This window comes from Myotis yumanensis, unplaced genomic scaffold (assembly GCF_028538775.1).
Source record: "Myotis yumanensis isolate MYYU_CA2020_CCGP unplaced genomic scaffold, mMyoYum1.0.hap1 SCAF_12, whole genome shotgun sequence".
NCBI lineage: Eukaryota > Metazoa > Chordata > Mammalia > Chiroptera > Vespertilionidae > Myotis > Myotis yumanensis.
Genome location: NW_027223763.1, coordinates 24,010,335 through 24,027,225, shown reverse-complemented (window position 1 = coordinate 24,027,225; position 16,891 = coordinate 24,010,335). Strand labels below are relative to the sequence as shown.

The 16,891-nt window shown below is 41.3% G+C and overlaps 2 protein-coding genes across 4 annotated transcripts; one reads left to right on the top strand and one right to left on the bottom strand.

Annotated features, from left to right (window-relative positions):
* Nucleotides 1–2,000: 2,000 nt before the first annotated feature.
* MRPL50 (mitochondrial ribosomal protein L50) lies at nt 2,001–3,342 on the bottom strand. The gene is made up of 2 exons (XM_070431031.1): nt 3,218–3,342; nt 2,001–2,960 (listed from the first exon to the last, which is right to left on the bottom strand). Exons 1-2 carry the CDS (start codon nt 3,307–3,309, stop codon nt 2,573–2,575), a joined length of 480 nt encoding a protein of 159 aa, XP_070287132.1. The 5' UTR covers nt 3,310–3,342; the 3' UTR covers nt 2,001–2,572.
* A 324-nt stretch (nt 3,343–3,666) lies between these two features.
* ZNF189 (zinc finger protein 189) lies at nt 3,667–16,412 on the top strand. Of its 3 annotated transcripts, none has more exons than XM_070431030.1 (3): nt 3,667–3,882; nt 4,569–4,694; nt 13,668–16,412. In XM_070431030.1, exons 2-3 carry the CDS (start codon nt 4,661–4,663, stop codon nt 15,386–15,388), a joined length of 1,755 nt encoding a protein of 584 aa, XP_070287131.1. In that variant the 5' UTR covers nt 3,667–3,882; nt 4,569–4,660; the 3' UTR covers nt 15,389–16,412. The 3 variants fall into 3 exon arrangements, with proteins under 3 accessions (XP_070287131.1, XP_070287130.1, XP_070287129.1); XM_070431029.1 differs by having other exon boundaries at nt 3,769–3,882; nt 4,613–4,694; XM_070431028.1 differs by having other exon boundaries at nt 3,769–3,882; nt 4,610–4,694.
* Nucleotides 16,413–16,891: the final 479 nt, after the last annotated feature.

Genomic DNA, 16,891 nt, shown 5'->3' with positions numbered 1-16,891 from the left:
CTCAAAGTGGACTTATGGCATGGACTAGTTTGGGCTTCCTCACAGCTTGATCTGTGTTCCAAGGGCAAACCTCCTGAGAAAAAACCAAGTGGAGACTATATCCTTTTTTATCATTGATTTGGAGGTCATATTGCATAAATCTCTGGCACATTATATTGCTTGTAGCAGTTACAAGTCTCCATCAAAGTTCAAATAGAGAGAACATAGCCCACAGACAGGGCTGTCCGGGTCACAGGCCACTCCAGTGTGAGATGCCCCTCTGGTCGGGAGGATGGGGAGGCCTGAGGTCCATGGACCCCCATGGCTGCCTTAAAGAAGGGCTGGCCGCCCTCGGCTTGCCACCCTCCCCACGGGGTGGAGGGCATCCTGTGAGCAGCAGGTGTTCGTGGGCTGTGGGTGTTAGGCCTTTAACCCAACTTCCAGCGATGGGGAAGTCCCACCCTGGTTCGTGAGGAGCCAGGTAGCCCGGCCAGTGTGGCTCACTGGTCAGGTGACCCAGTAGGCATGGTGTATGGAAAGGTAGGGGAGTGCCTGTGGGACCAGCCTGAAGTGGTTAGGAGGTGAACCATGGCCTTGGGATCACCCGGAAGTGGTCAAGTAGGCAAGGGATTGGGGCCTGATGACCAGCTGGCTGGAAGTGGTGACGTCATCCAGGGGGAGGGGCCAGGGGGACAGCCGGAAGTGATGATGTGACCGAAGGGGTGAGCTGGGCCCAGGTGAAGGCCTGGAGGGGGTCAGGGACCAGCTGGAAGTGGTGACGTTGTCGAGGTGGCGGGGCAGGTCCACTGCCAGAAGTGATGAGGTGACAGCAGGGGTGGGCTGAGCCCAGGTGAAGGCCTGGAAGTGGTCAGGTGAGCAAAGGGGTGGGGCCCAGGTTCCAGCTGGAAGTGGTGACGTCATCGAGGGGCGGGGCCAGGTCTACAGCTGGAAGTGACAGCAGGGGTGGGCTGGGCTCAGGGAATCCTGGAAGTGGTCAGGTAAGGCAGGGCTCTGGCCAGGTCAACAGCTGGAGATGGTCAAGTGGACAGGCTGGTGGTGCCACGTGATTGCGGATGATGGTCACAAGCGGACACAAACATCCATAGACCCTTCCTCATACTGGGAGAAATATTAGTTACATTGTTTTCAAAAAAGCATGTGGACCCTAGCCAGTTTGGCTCAGTGGATAGAGCATTGGCCTTTGAAGTGAAGGATCCTGGTTTGATTCCAGTGAAGGGCATCTATCTCGTTTGCAGGCTCCCAGTTCTGATAGGGGGTGTGTGGAAGACAACGAATTGGTATGTCTCTCTCACATTAGTGTTTCTCTCAATCTCTCCCTCTGCCTTCCACTCTCTATAAAAATCAAGGGAAAAATATCCTTGGGTAGATTAAAAAATTTAAAAAATGTTTTAAAAAAGCTTATGGGATGAAATATATTTGTATATGCACGTCTATTTGTTCAGCTGTCTTTGGGAAATATAATCTGCCACAATAGGAAAAGAGGAATAAAAGAATAAATAATAAAGGGCTATGTATATCAGTATAGGAAAAAAACAGTATATGTTATGGTATTGTCCATAGTTTCAAGCATCCTCTGGGGGACTTGGGACATATCCCACTTAGATATGTTATTCTCTAGCCATATCTAAAGTCTGAACAGAAAATAATTCCTGATTAATCACATCCTCATTTAACCATTTTGTCATTCAGAACCATTTGAGAAGTTTCTACAAATTAAGTACCCTAAGTGTACAAATACTCACTACCCTACTGGATATTCATAGGTACTCAAGGGCACTTTTGAAAAGTTATAGAAAAAAAAAAGGTTTGAAATAAACACTATCTGTTTTAAAGAGAACACCCATTTATAGAATCTGGTATATTTGTTACAGAAAAAGTCCCAGCACTTAATAATTGGCACATATTCTTTTTTTTTTTTTTCATTTATAATACTTACACTAAGGAAATGACAAGGCAGAAAAACAAATTTCACCTTTAAAAAAATTAAAAACACAACACAATTCAAGAAATCTACTTTAATTTCAATAGAGATTACTTCAGAATGAACAGAATCATTCTGTACTATTTGCAGTTGTGCAGGAAACCAAACAGTGAAACATCTTTCCATAACATCCTCCACAGACTTTTATATTTCTATCATACATGTCTAATCTCTTTCCTCAACTGTGTATATACTGCATATAATACTACCCTAGATTTAAGAGCAGTGACAATATGAAAACATTTTCTTGCCGATGAAGAATACAGTCACTTCTGAACACGCCATAGCCTTATAGTTTAAACTCAAGTTAGTGTCTGGAGAAGAAAATTTTCATAAATTATTCATGACCTGATTCTATTTTTTAAAGTTTCAGCAAATGTGAAAAAAAAAAAAGAACATCTTGACATCTTGTTAATTGTCAATTCATGAGGTTATGAGAAAAAAAATGCGTTCTTCCACAGAACAAGTGGTTTTGGAGAACAGTTCTGATAGTATTTCAAAGTATCAAAAGGTCTGATAGGTGGCCCTCCTTGTTGGGGGGCGGGGGGCGGGGAGATGATTACAATAATTTCAATTCCTCTTCTGAATTGCTCAGTAGCCCCACGTGATTTTTATATTGGGAGGCAGATTGCTGGCCACAAGGTCATCAAATTTAGATCCATCCTGAACAGGCACGTTATAGAACTCGAGAACATCCCTGACCCTGCACATCTCATGGAGCCTGGAGTTAGGCACTGCGTGGCCCAAGTCGTCAGCTAAACGTGCCAAGAAACTGAACTTCAGGCGCCCGTCTTCCAGGGAGATGTCCTGCCAACTGCTAGGAGCAGATGAGCCAAAAATGTCTCGGACGCTCGATTGCAAACGGCTCTGGAGATCTTCAGGAGGTACGTACGTTCGGCTGCGTAAGGGCGGGCACGCCAGGACGGGTTCTGTCTTCACCTCCTCTACCGCCTCAGCCACCACTGGCTTTTTCTGTTCTCTGCAATGATCAAAACCTAGTACGTGAATCTCTGGCTCAGTGCGTGAGCGAAGCTGACAAACACCGCACGTGGATGGGCCCCCCGCTCGCGAAGACCGGAGCTGAAGCCCAACTCGGAACCCTCACACTAGCCAGGCGCGGGACCAGGGTCCCGTCTCAACAGCACGGCACTCCCTTTGGCATTCGTCCCTTCATCTTCCTCCGTGTCTTCCCTTACTCTCCATGACTCTGACCCACCACCTAAACTTTCGCTTTACCTGAATCGAGACCAAAATTCTCGACGTGGGACGCCTGCGATGATCCACGTGAGGCCTTTTCTCCAAACTCCGGGCACTGAGACCGCTGCCATCTCTGCAGAGAGCTACGCGACGGAGCTCCGCCCCCGGCCGGCAGTGAAGCTCCAAGACTAGCCAATCGGGTGTAAGTTTAGTGACAGATGGTCTCCGTTCCTAGTAAGAGTCTCCTGCGGCCTGCTGGGAAGTGTAGTCCTGAGGAGGCTGGACCGCGACGCTCTCTCGGAGCATGACGGGAGTTGTAGTTCGGCGGAGTCCCGGGAAGGTTCCGGGTGACGCCTTCTGGTCCGGGGGCGGGCGGTCGAAGCGCTCCTGGGCCGAGAGGAGGAGAAACTGACAACGGGGAGGAGGCTCTAGCGAGGCCTGGAAGGCTGTGCAACCGGGCAGGGGAGGGAGTTCGGGGTCTGGGGGCGGCCAAGGAGCGCTTCTGAAATGCTGCTGGGGTCGTGACCGCTCGGGGACCGAGCCGGGACCTGGCCAGATCCAGCCTGGAGGCCTCTCCCTGGTTGGGCCTAATCTCCTGCGGTCGGATAGGCCTCCTCGGAGACTCCTTTCCCTGCGCGCTCCAGGTTCCTGCCTGAATTTCTGGCCAGGAGATGGCTGCCCCGAGCTCCCCGCTGGACCCAAAGGTAAGTCGCCCCTCCGGGTTTCCCCGTTGTCTCAGCGCCACTCCAGCTAGGCCGCGCTCCCCCGCCCCCTGGTCCCCCGACCCGGCCTTCAGGGCCCGCCCAGTGCGGGGAAGTCTCATTCCCTGCTGTTCGGGGGCGCGGTTCGCGATGAAGCTGCCCCCTGGCTCCGTTTCTTCGGGAGCGACCTGATAAATGAGCACATGCTCCCTTCCAGGGCTCCCTTGGTCAGGGTTCCAGGTGAGACAACGTTTTGGACCCTCCTCTGCGCCTTCCACGCCTGTCGCTATGCTTGGCTCCAGGACAGACGCTTAGCGAACTGAGTAGAATGGACCTGAACAGGATCCCAAGCCAGTGCGAATGGAGAATAGGAGCGGGGTGATGAGGTGAAGGAAGCTTGAGGGGCTCCTTGGGGAAGCTCGCTAAAATTACAATCTTAGGGTATGATTATTCAACCACAAAAAGCCTTATCCGTAGGCCCCCGCCTCCCAAGGACAAGGGCCCCCGCTCAGTTACCGTCTATTGTGGGGTGCCCTGTCTGTTGGAGTCGGTTCCCAGAAAGGGGCCCCGTGTGGAACTCTCAGTTCCCATGTTCCTTCTAGCCTACCCGGCCCCCACAAGTGCCACTGTCGGTGGTGGAACTGTCCTTGAGACAACAAGGACTGACCACAGAAATCATACTGTTTCAGGGTTGCTGACATTTGAGGATGTGGCTGTGTTTTTTACCCAGGAGGAGTGGGATTATCTGGATCCGGCTCAGAGAAGCTTGTATAAAGATGTCATGATGGAGAATTATGGAAACCTGGTCTCGCTGGGTAAGAATCCGCTGTTCCTCTCTGATTGAAATACCTAAGAGACTGTCAGACATCAGACTCTGAGAACACTAACCTTCCCGCCACTCATTGTTTACATGACTCTAAACCCCTCTCATCCTTGCAGTGACCACAATATGAGCCTTTCTGGCTTCCTGTCTTCACAATCTCATTCCCATATTGCTCTGTACTTTCCCTCCTGGCTCATCCTCCCACTACTTTCCTCCCACCCCTTGTCACTCTGCCTTCTGGAGCCGCTGTTCCTCTTCACATAATGTTCCGTACCCCTCCTGGCCTTCACTGAAACCTGGCACTGCCCCAAGGACACCACATCTCTGGGAGGGACTGCTTATTCTCCCACATCCTCTTCCTTCCCCATCCTCTGTCTCAAGGCTGGAAGGGAGAAATTACTCTTCTCCCAGCTTTTCCATGCTCTTCCCAAAGCATTCGTTTTCCAACTTCAAGCACAGTATCTCCCCTTCGAGGCCTCAGCAGTCTTGCTCTATCCACTCAATTCCTTTTCACTGCCATGTGTCAACTTTTTTTTTCTCACACATAGACTTGGTCACATGTTTCAGAGTCCTCTGTGCTAACCCACACCGTTGATGATACAGTCATTCCTTAAGCCTCAGTGCACCTTGACCACATTGTCTTCAGGGACCCTGCTTTCCCTTTTTATTTGGCAGCTCACATCAAGGATCAGACCCTTCATTTTATCATAAGAGGCAAAAACTTAAATATCTTAGTCTCTGACCAAGTACTCAGGTATTTATTGACTGTAACTCAATAGGGATGATCAAAACAAACATAATCTCAATTGGAGCTTACTATAACTTCTTCCTTACCTTTCTTCCTCTCCTACTCGTTTCCTAATAAACCTATTCATTCTTAATGATGTTTCCTGTTCCTTGACTTCTCTGGTTTTTTCTCCTCTTGCCTTCACCTCCTCATTTAATCCAAGAATCTGTATATGAAGTTATCACCAGCATGCTCTCTTTCATCCACCTTGTCATTATGCTCTATCCATTCTGCAAGCTTAAAATCCTGTATTCATTATTAAATCTGCCTTTTCTCTCCTACCTGAGTTATTAAACACAGCAGGAGAAATTCTTTAATGAAAAGGATTGATGCTTTGTATACATGCATGGTTTTTCTTCTAGTCTCCACTGGGTTTTTACATCTCAACAAGTTTTTATTCTTGATTTGCTCATTCCTTTCTTTCTTTAGTGACTATTCCAAAAACGAGCGTTTTCATTTGGTCCATCACTCAGTAGCAGACCTCACCTTCTGTTTCACCAAGAAGACAGAGGCCACTAAACATGAACTCAACTTTTTAGCCCCTCATCTGCACACTTAAGGCTGCCCTTATCTTCCTACTTCTCCAGTACTTAGACATCAGCCATCCTTTGCTTTTTCCCCTCCTTAGTTTCTGTCTCTATTCCTTCTCCTCGGATGTCTTTATTCTGTTAATAGGTATGTTCTTGGCTCTTTCAATTGGAGAAAGAAGGAAAAGAAAAAAAAAACTATCTTTTGAGCCACAGTCTGCCTCTTGCTGCTCCCTGTAACCTGCTACTTGTTCTCTTCACAGCCAAGTTTTTCTATGTATAGTTTTCTATGTATAGTTTTTCTATGTATGTAATATGTTTTGCACTTTTTTTCTCTAAGTCCCCCCCTTTTTTTTTTGCATCTACCACTCCCTTTTAGTTGTTTAACATTGGTCTGTAGCCCAGTTGTCAAATGCAAAAGACTCTCTTTGGACCTTATTTTATTCTACTTCTCTATGGATATTTGAAATTCATTATTACTTTGTTCAGTTGCCTTGCACTCTCAGACTTCCTCTCAGTATATATACTTTCCTTGGTGGACCTTACCTACATTCATTTCATCGGCTACCATCATGTGATGGTAAGTCTCATATCTTTCTCTCCACCTAAGAGAGATGATATGGAGCCTAACTGTCTAAATAAAAATCCTAGTTCCACCACTTACTATTCTTGTAACCATGGGTGAAGTAATTCACTTACCTGTGCCTCAGTTTCTTTTTTTATAAAATGGGAATGATAACACCACTTACTTCTTAGAGTTATTGTGAGCATTACCTGAGTTAATATATATAAAGCACTTAGGACACTGACTAGCATGTAATAAGTACAATATAAATCTTGGTTGCTATCATTACTATCATTGTCATCTTGTTTGTTGAGCTCTGAATTCCTAGTCATCTGTTTTTGAAGACCACACAAGACACCTGACAAATCTCAAATAATCCATTAAGATCTCAAGGACCTCTTCAGAATTGAGCACTCCTTCCTCTGCTACCTTGTATACACATATATTGTTTAATTTATCACACTTTACTATAATTATTCTTTATGCTATTTTTTTAACTAGATTGATCTCCATGAGGCCAGTAACTATTTTTTTCATTTAATTTCTCCAGCACTTAGGACAGAACCAGGCATATATTATATACTTCTTAAATATTCATGTGCCTGAGTGAGTATACTTAAAAGTCATAACTTGGCTAGATTATTACATTTGCCCTCTTATTCTGGTCTCCTTTTGTTTTAATATGTTCTCTTTTTGCCACCAAAATGATTTTTTGTTAATTAATTGCTTACAACTTCTGGTGATTCCTGATAGCTTAAAGGATAAAAATCTTGATTTCTTATCATATATACTAGGACCTCCTTAATATAGTTTCTGCCTAGCTTTCTAGCTTCATCTATTTCTGACCACCAGTTCAATCTACAGCAATATCAGCTGCTGATTTTTTTTTAAAATACATGTTTATTGATTTCAGAGAGGAAGGGAGAGAGAGAGATAGAAACATCAATGATGAGAAAGAATCATTAATTAGCTACCTCCTGCATGCCCCCCCGGGATATATTTGTAACAATGAAATTGATATAATATAAGGGTATATTAACTACACAAAGAGAGTCTTTCAGCCCGCAACCTGGGCATGTGCCCTTGACCGGAATTGTACCTGGGACCCGTCAGTCACCAGGCCGACACTCTATCCACTGAGCCAAACCGGCTAGGGCTGATTTTTTTTTTTTTTTTAACATTCCGTGGTGTCTCTGAGTTACTGCCAGCTTTATCCACATACATGGTATCCTGGTTGATAGAACCAGGCAAATGACCAGTCTTTCCTGTCCCTAGTGCTGCAAAATGTGAGTACCATATGGATAAAGGCATGGCAGTGAGCCCATTTGTGGTATCCTACTCTCAGGCTCTCTTCTTTGGTGAAATACAGCTTTTCATCATTTATTCCACAGTCTCTTTATTCTCCTCTATAGACTCTATCTCCATCCCCTTGAGAGCTCCCTTGATGAGATATCACTATTAGTCGATTGTTCCAATGTAGTGCTTTCCTGCACTTCATCTTGTTGCTTTACTTAACACAACACTAATAGATTTGTAATTTTGGTTCATTATTTATACCTTTCTTTCCTTGCTGATATTTCTTTAAAAACTTTAATAGCTACATTGATAATACAGCTGACAGCTTGATTTCTCAGTTCTTGGTCTTTTAGTCCTTTCTATGAAATCGACTTCTTCAGTTTTAATGATTTTTCTCCAGTCTACTTGACCATATTAGCCTTTGACAGAAATGGGAATTGCTGTACTTACAAGACTGTAAACTCATTGTTTCCTTCTTTGATTATAATCTCTTTGTGCTTATTTGTTCCACTACTCATTCATTTAATAAATAGTTTTCAAGCACTATGCTAGTTCTAAGAATACAAGTTCTTCCCCATCCTCCCATTCTTTTACCAGAAAATTGTTGTCTTTATACTCCATTGGATAGTAGGGTTGGCAGCTGTTGTCCACAAGACAAATGTGGCCCACTACCTGTTTTTGTACACAGTTTTATTGGAACATGGACTGCCCAATCTTTTATGTATTATCTTTCATGCTATAGTAGCAGAGTTGAGTAGTTGCAACAAAGACCACATGACTCACAAAGCCAAAAATGTTTACATCTGGCCTTTTACAGAAAGAGTATCAACTCCTGTTCTGTCCTAAAGTTCAGCCACTTCCACTTTGCCATTTCCTTGCTTTTCCTCTCTCACCTCAGCTACTATATTATAAAACTGGTTAAAGATTATAGAAATCAACTACTTAAACTAGCTTAAGCCAATAAGAGATGTTATCATAGGGACATAGATGGCTAGCCTAATATGCTAATTGTCCCTCCGACTATTTGACCAGTCGCTATGACGCTCACTGACCACTAGGGGGCAGATGCTCTGACAGTAGGTTAGCTTACTCCTGGGGTCCAACCGATATGGACTGGGTGAGATGGGCTGGACACGCCCTGGAGCCCTCCCACAGTCCATCCCTGGCCCCAATTGTGCACCGGTGGGGTCTCTTGGCCTGGCCTGTGCCCTCTCACAATCCAGGAACCCTCAGGGGATGTTGGAGAGCTGGTTTCAGCCCGATCCCTACAGGCCAAACCGAGGGACCCTACCAGTGCACAAATCCGTGCATCAAGCCTCTAGTGCAGTGGTTCTCAACCTTCCTAATGCCGCGACCCTTTAATACAGTTCCTCATGTTGTGGTGACGCCCAATTTCATTGTTACAAATTGAACATAATTAAAGCATAGTGATTAATCACAAAAACAATATGTAATTATATATGTGTTTTCCGATGGTCTTAGGCGACCCCTGTGAAAGGGTCATTCGACCCCCAAAGGGGTCGTGACCCACAGGTTGAGAACTGCTGCTCTAGTGGCATATATGAGCAGGATTGCAACTGGACATCAGAAAAGAACTAAAACCAGAAATTGGATCATTGTCAGAAGTTGAGAATTAACTCTGTCTTTGTGTACTGTTTCTTTCTCCTTGGCAGAATAGTCTTTCCTCCTATGTTCACATGCTTTTGTTCCTTTAGTTTTTAGTTTCTGTCTTGATAGGTTACAATTCTAGTCACATTTAGGCTATTTCAGTTTCAATTCCAAATTCCTGGGAAAGATGCACTTTGAGTGAGCTATCTTACTCTAGAATTAGCTATGCTCACAAGACGGGAACCTCTATTGCAAGTATGGCAGATAACCCAGAAGGTGATTATAGCTACCAAATGCAGATCATTTGGGTAGTCATTTCTAGGCTGCTCCATGTAGAAGCCTAGACTCACTAATTTCTCTATCTGCTTGACCTATATATTTTTATGCCAGTGCCTCTATTTTATTTACTTGAACAATATTTTACATTTTATGTCTGTTAAGATAATTCCTTCTTTTACATTCCTTTTCAGGATAACTAATTTTCTGCATTCTTCTGGTTGGAATCTAGATTCGTTGGGGGTTTTTTTTGTTGTTTTATAGGATTTTGATTGGAATGCAGTTAGGTGCAGAGATTGGTTTGGGAAAAATGAAGATCTTTATAATATTGAATCTCTCAATCTCTCTCTTTAACTGTCTTTTATGTCCCTCAGAAAAATTTTGTGGATGATTTTCATGGATCTTACATTTTTCTTATTAGATTTATTTCTAGTTTATTTGTGATTTTTGTTATTACCGTGAAGAGCATATTTTAATTTTCTACATTTCTATAAAATGGCTTTTCTTGGTAGTAAGAAACAGTATCTATTTTATATGTTAGTCTTGTTATCGCTATTATATCCTAATTAATTATTTTAGGTAGATATATCATTTGCAAATAAATAATAATTTTTTCTTATTCCTTTTAAAACATCCTCTGGAATAATATCTATTGGGTAAACATGAAGAGACTTTCCCTTCTTACAAGAAATTTATAATCTAGTGAAACAGACAAAAATAAATTGTTAAAAGTTCAGTGTAATAATAGCTTTAATGGAGTTATGGACAAGGGCTAGTGATAAAAAACAGAACACCCAAATATGTCTAGTAGAAAGAGTGAAGGCTTTGTTGAAGAACTATTGCTTTGAATTGAATCTTAAAGAGTAATCAAGAGTAGCCCAGCTGGTGTGGCTCAGCAGTTGAGCCCTGACCCAGGAACCAAGAGGTTGTGGGTTCCATTCCCAGTCAGGGCACATGCGGCTGGATCCCCAGTAGGCGGTGTGCAGGAGGCAGCCAATTGATCATGTTTCTCTTACTCATCGATGTTTCTATCTGTCCCTCTCCCTTCCTCTCTCTAAAAATCAATAAAAACATATTTTAACATAAATGAATAAATAAAAATAGTAATCAAGAGTTTTCCAGGTAAATAATGTTGGGGGACATTTAGTAAACAAGATATGCAGTGAAATGGCATGAAAGATCATAACACAAGCAGTTTGTCCACTTAAATTATAGTAGAGTAATTAGCAGGATGAATTACAGTGTAGAAGTGGTGAGTATCATAGTGCATAGAGCTTTGATTTGATCTTAGAAGTAGAGTGCTGGTGAATCTACAGATGGTAACATGAATAGAATTCCATTTTGTGATGATTTCTCTGGATTCAGTGAAGTAAATGTAGTGCGTATAGAGTGAGATGGTGGAAACATGGGTAACAATAACCTTAAACAGTTGACAAAGGAAGAGAAATCCATGAAGGAATTGTATTATAAAAGGTCTAAGAAGAAGTAGGGAGACAACTAAAAGAACATAATGATACAGAAACCTAAAACAGATAGTGTCAAGAAATGGGAGTGGTCACCAGTGTCAAATGCTGCTATAGGAAATAAGGACTGAAAAACATCCATTGTATTTTTACTCAAAAGTTATTGATGACTGAATAAGTTTCTCTAGATGCTGGAAGCTGAAACCAGATCTAACAGTAGGTTGTAGAATAGATTGAATGGGAACAGGTTGGGCATGGAAAACACAGTTAGGAAATGAAGAGCTACACCTAAGATTTTTTTCCCCAAAGATTGGCTTTCATCAGAGAAGGATTTCAGATTCAAGCTAAATGGTCATATTTGTATGTTGGTAAGAAGGTGTCAAAGGAGAATACAAATTGAAGAAAGAGGAAAAAATGCTACTAATTAAACAAGTTCCCAGAGGCAAGTGGAATCAAGAGAGGGTAGATGGATTAGCCTTGGATAGGAATGGGGTATATATTAATGTACAATTGCAGATAATTTTATAGATAGGGGGCAGAAAGTTGAAGGAGTTCTCCTATCCTTTTTAATTGTGTGAAGGAAAAACAGTCCATTGAATTTGAGAGAGAACACTGTAAGTAGCCTAAGTAAAAGTAAAGTTTCTAGGAATTTGTATAGGGAATAAAGTGTTGTGTGGGTTTTTTTTTAGAATAAAATAACTTAATGACTTATTTGGATTAAGTGAAAAAATTCAAAGATGAATTCACAGTTAGAAGACTAAAAAGTTGAGAGAAAAGGGGAACTCTAAAAAGGAAATTGTTTAAGCCAAATTTATACTTAGTAGTGACTGAAACTTCTAGTAAAGTTATACAATAGGCAGCAAGAGATAGAAATCAGGAAAGAAGTCAATATGATACTCAGTTATATCATAGACCATTATGTTATCTTTCCTCTAACACAGTGGTCGGCAAACTGTGGCTCACGAGCCACGTGCGGCTCTTTGGCCCCTTGAGTGTGGCTCTTCCACAAAATACCACATGCGGGTGCACATGTACAGTGTGATTGAAACTTCGTGGCCCATGCGCAGAAGTCGGTATTTTGTGGAAGAGCCACACTCAAGGGGCCAAAGAGCCGCGTGTGGCTCGCGAGCCGCAGTTTGCCGACCACTGCTCTAACACATGTGAGATTTTCATCTCTCAGTTGTCATGCAGCTTATCATTTGAAACTAAAGGGTTCCAACTTGCGTCTTAATATCTTTAGAGTGAGAATCATATATACTTGAAGAATGTGGTGTGATTTGTTGTTGGTGAAGTCATAAGCTATCACAGACTACTCTTTTTCTTTGTTCTATTAGTTCTGACCATGTCCCTTTATATTTATTTTATTCTGTCTTTCTATATTATGGACTTCATGTCACTTCAATCTATCATTATTTTTGTTAAAAGCCATTTTCTGTCTTGATACAGGAACTGCTTTTTATTTAATATTTTCTTTTATCATATTATTTTCTTTCTCCATTTATATTTATTGTCCATTCCATTTAGTAGGAGGCTTCATATCTTATCTCTGAATCCTGGCTCATTACACAATACCTGGAATACTCTTTATTGTAATAAATAAATTCTTATTAATGAATGAATTTTTGCTTTCCCTTGTTTTTGTCTTTTATCTTTTTCAGTATCATTTTATGGTTCCTTTCTGTCAGTTATTTGGTCTACTCACTTTATAATAATGCTATCTCATTCTAAATTTTCCTGAACCTACTGTTTTTTCCCATTTTATTCTTTCTTCCTTGGTAGACCAGCTCATCCCACCACTACTTGTTTTAATTCTTTGTTTATTCACCTTACTTTGCATAATTTACTATTGATTTACCAGCCCTTTCTCTTAACTCTTCTTGCTCCTGCAGACTCATTCTTGGTCTCATAAACACTCTTTTCATACCTGTTCTCCAAGAAAAACATTTCATGCCCTAACCGGTTTGGCTCAGTGGATAGAGCGTCGGCCTGCGAACTCAAGGGTCCCAGGTTCGATTCCAGTCAAGGGCACGTACCTTGGTTGCGGGCACATCCCCAGTGGGGAGTGTGCAGGAGGCAGCTGATCGATGTTTCTCTCTCATCGATGTTTCTAACTCTCTATCCCTCTCCCTTCCTCTCTGTAAAAAATCAATAAACTATATTAAAAAAAAAAAAGAAAAACATTTCATTGCATCAGATAGCTAATACTCAATAATAGTAATTATGTAGTTTATACTCTTTATCAAGTAATGGGTACTGTTCTAAAAGCTTTGTGTATATGAACTAATGTAATCCTCATACAATATTGTGAGGTAGTAAACTACATTTGATATAGTAGATTAATTTATCTTAATTTGATTTATCTGAATTATCTAATTTTTCTGACAGTTTCTTCTTAATAGAAAAGAACTTGGCTGATGTTTCTGTTTTCTATTTATTATTCTAGATGTTTTAAACAGAGATAAGGATGAGGAACCAACTGTGAAACAAGAAATTGAGGAAATTGAGGAAGAAATGGAATCAAAGGGTATAATAGTTACAAGAATCAAAAGTGAAACTGACCAGGATCCCATGTGTAGAGAAACCTTTGAACTTGTTGGTAGGTTAGATAAACAGAGAGGAATCTTCTTATGGGAAATACCAAGGGAGTCTTTGACCCAGGAACAAAGAATGTTCAGAGGAAACACTAACATTATTCGTAAGAGACCTAACTCAGAAGAGAAATGCCATAAATGTGAAGAATGTGGAAAGGGTTTTGTCCGCAAGGCCCATTTCATTCAACATCAACGGGTCCATACTGGTGAGAAACCTTTTCAATGCAATGAATGTGGGAAAAGTTTTAGTCGCAGTTCATTTGTTATTGAACATCAGAGAATTCACACTGGAGAAAGGCCCTATGAGTGTAACTACTGTGGAAAAACCTTTAGTGTGAGCTCAACCCTTATTAGACATCAGAGAATCCACACTGGAGAGAGACCCTATCAGTGTAATCAGTGTAAACAGAGCTTCAGCCAGAGAAGGAGCCTTGTTAAACATCAGAGGATTCACACAGGTGAAAAACCCCATAAGTGTAGTGACTGTGGGAAAGCCTTTAGTTGGAAGTCACACCTTATTGAGCATCAAAGAACTCACACTGGTGAAAAACCTTATCACTGTACCAAATGTAAAAAAAGCTTTAGCCGAAATTCATTACTAGTTGAACATCAGAGAATTCACACTGGAGAAAGACCCCATAAATGTGGTGAATGTGGGAAAGCCTTTAGATTAAGTACATACCTTATACAACACCAAAAAATCCACACTGGTGAGAAGCCTTTTCTTTGTATTGAATGTGGAAAAAGCTTCAGTCGGAGCTCATTCCTTATTGAACATCAGAGGATCCATACAGGTGAAAGACCTTATCAGTGCAAAGAGTGCGGGAAAAGCTTCAGTCAACTTTGCAACCTTACTCGTCATCAGAGAATCCACACAGGAGATAAACCCCATAAGTGTAAGGAATGTGGAAAAGCCTTTAGTAGAAGCTCAGGTCTCATTCAGCATCAGAGAATTCACACCAGAGAGAAGACATATTCATACAATGAAACTAAGGAAAGTTTTGATCCAAATTGCAGTCTTGTTTTACAGCAGGAAGTCTTCCCTAAGGAAAAATCTTATAAATGTGATGAATGTGGGAAAACTTTTAGTGTCAGTGCTCATCTTGTACAACATCAAAGAATCCACACTGGTGAAAAGCCCTACTTATGTACTGTGTGTGGGAAAAGCTTCAGTCGGAGCTCATTTCTTATCGAACATCAGAGAATCCACACTGGTGAGAGACCCTATCGATGTAGACAGTGTGGCAAAAGCTTTAGCCAACTTTGTAATCTTATTCGACATCAGGGTGTTCACACAGGTAATAAACCTCATAAATGTGATGAATGTGGAAAAGCCTTTAGCCGGAACTCAGGCCTTATTCAGCACCAGAGAATACACACAGGAGAGAAACCTTATAAGTGTGAGAAGTGCGACAAAAGTTTTAGTCAACAGCGCAGCCTCGTCAACCATCAGAAGATCCATGCAGAAATGAAAACCCAAGAAACCCATGAATGTGATGCTTGCGGCGAAGCCTTCAATTGCCGCATATCTCTTATTCAGCATCAAAAATTGCACACTACATGGATGCAGTAAATGTAGAGAAATATTTAAGCTTAGTTGGACTTGAGACTAGCTTACCCAAGTGCAGTTTCAACATTGCTCAATATGAGTCAGATTTAGTAGGAAAGTATCTTTGGCCTTAGGCAAATGGTTTCTAGAGATTCTGTGAATAGTGGACAACCAGCTGCCCACAGGCATTTTTCATTACTCTTTGTTTTGATGACTCAGTAATTTATGCATCTTTTTTAAACAAATCTTTCAGGTTAAACCTGGGCTCAGAGCATTTGGTTATAATAATGAAGGGAGAATGACAAAGTTGCATTGATACAAGGGAGCTAGAACCACTCATGTTAGAAAACTAGAATAATTCTTCAGAGACCTCTCCCACATCTTATATGGTAGTTCTTTCGGTTCTATGATATGTTTGGCTATGCATGCCAAAGTCCAGTAATTGAGCATATGATGAAGTTTTCAAGGAAATAGCCCAGATTTTTTGAAACTGATTTGTTTTTTGAAATTGTTTTTTTTTTTTTTTGAAACAATTTTTTGTCATTGATTAAGCCAGTTATTTGGCATGTGAGTTACAAGAAAGCAGTTCCAATGCCTCATGGTTCTCAGAAATGTGAAATGAGTGGACCATTAATTTTACATGTTAAGATTATGTAACAAACCTAGCAAAGGTGTTACCAAGGAATCTTTGGCAGTGCCTTTTTTTCCCCCAAAAAATGGGCCCAAAAAGTTGGAGGAAGACACTATTCTTTTTGTGTCCTCCCATCTGTGAAAGATATTTGTAATCCTATACAAATAATCGTATTCCTTCACTACCAGTAGCATGTGAAAGTGTACATATTTTGATTGCCAAGAATTGAAAATAAAGAGACCTGGAGTCTATGTTAGGAAGCTGAGATATTTTGGTATTGCTTTGGTTTTTATAGTAACTAGACTTTGCATGCAGTTTTAAAATTCTTATTTCTGGTTCTAGGGCTTCCCTTAGTTAAAGGTTACTATAAACCTATAAATTCATCTGTTCTAATCATTAAACCTGTTTTGTTTTGTTTTTTGCTTTGTGTAAGAGTTCTTTGTTACTATAGTGTAACATCTATCCTGTCAAATATATTACTATGTTTAAAAATTAGAATCAAGATTTAAAGGAAATTGCTCTACCTGTGAGATAATAGAGATATCCAGAGGTCATTGGAGTTGTGGACGTGATACACAGGGAAGATATCTGGGCTATAAATTTACTTAGGATTCCCAAGTGTTTAGACACAGAAATGAATTAAGATTTAACAAGAGGAAAGTAAATAAAACAAAATGAATGAATGAATCAAAAAATGGAATCCCAAGGCTCACTCTTGTTTATTGGGTGGGCAAGATGTGAAAGAAACTGAGGGAGTTTCCAGAAGTATGGAAAACCCAATATGTAGTGATAGTTGCTATAGGAAAATGGCCTAGAAGGATACTGAGGAGATATCAGTGAGGGATTGAAGAGTATCCTTTAGATAATTAGAATGTCAATGAGTTCTATAAGAGCAG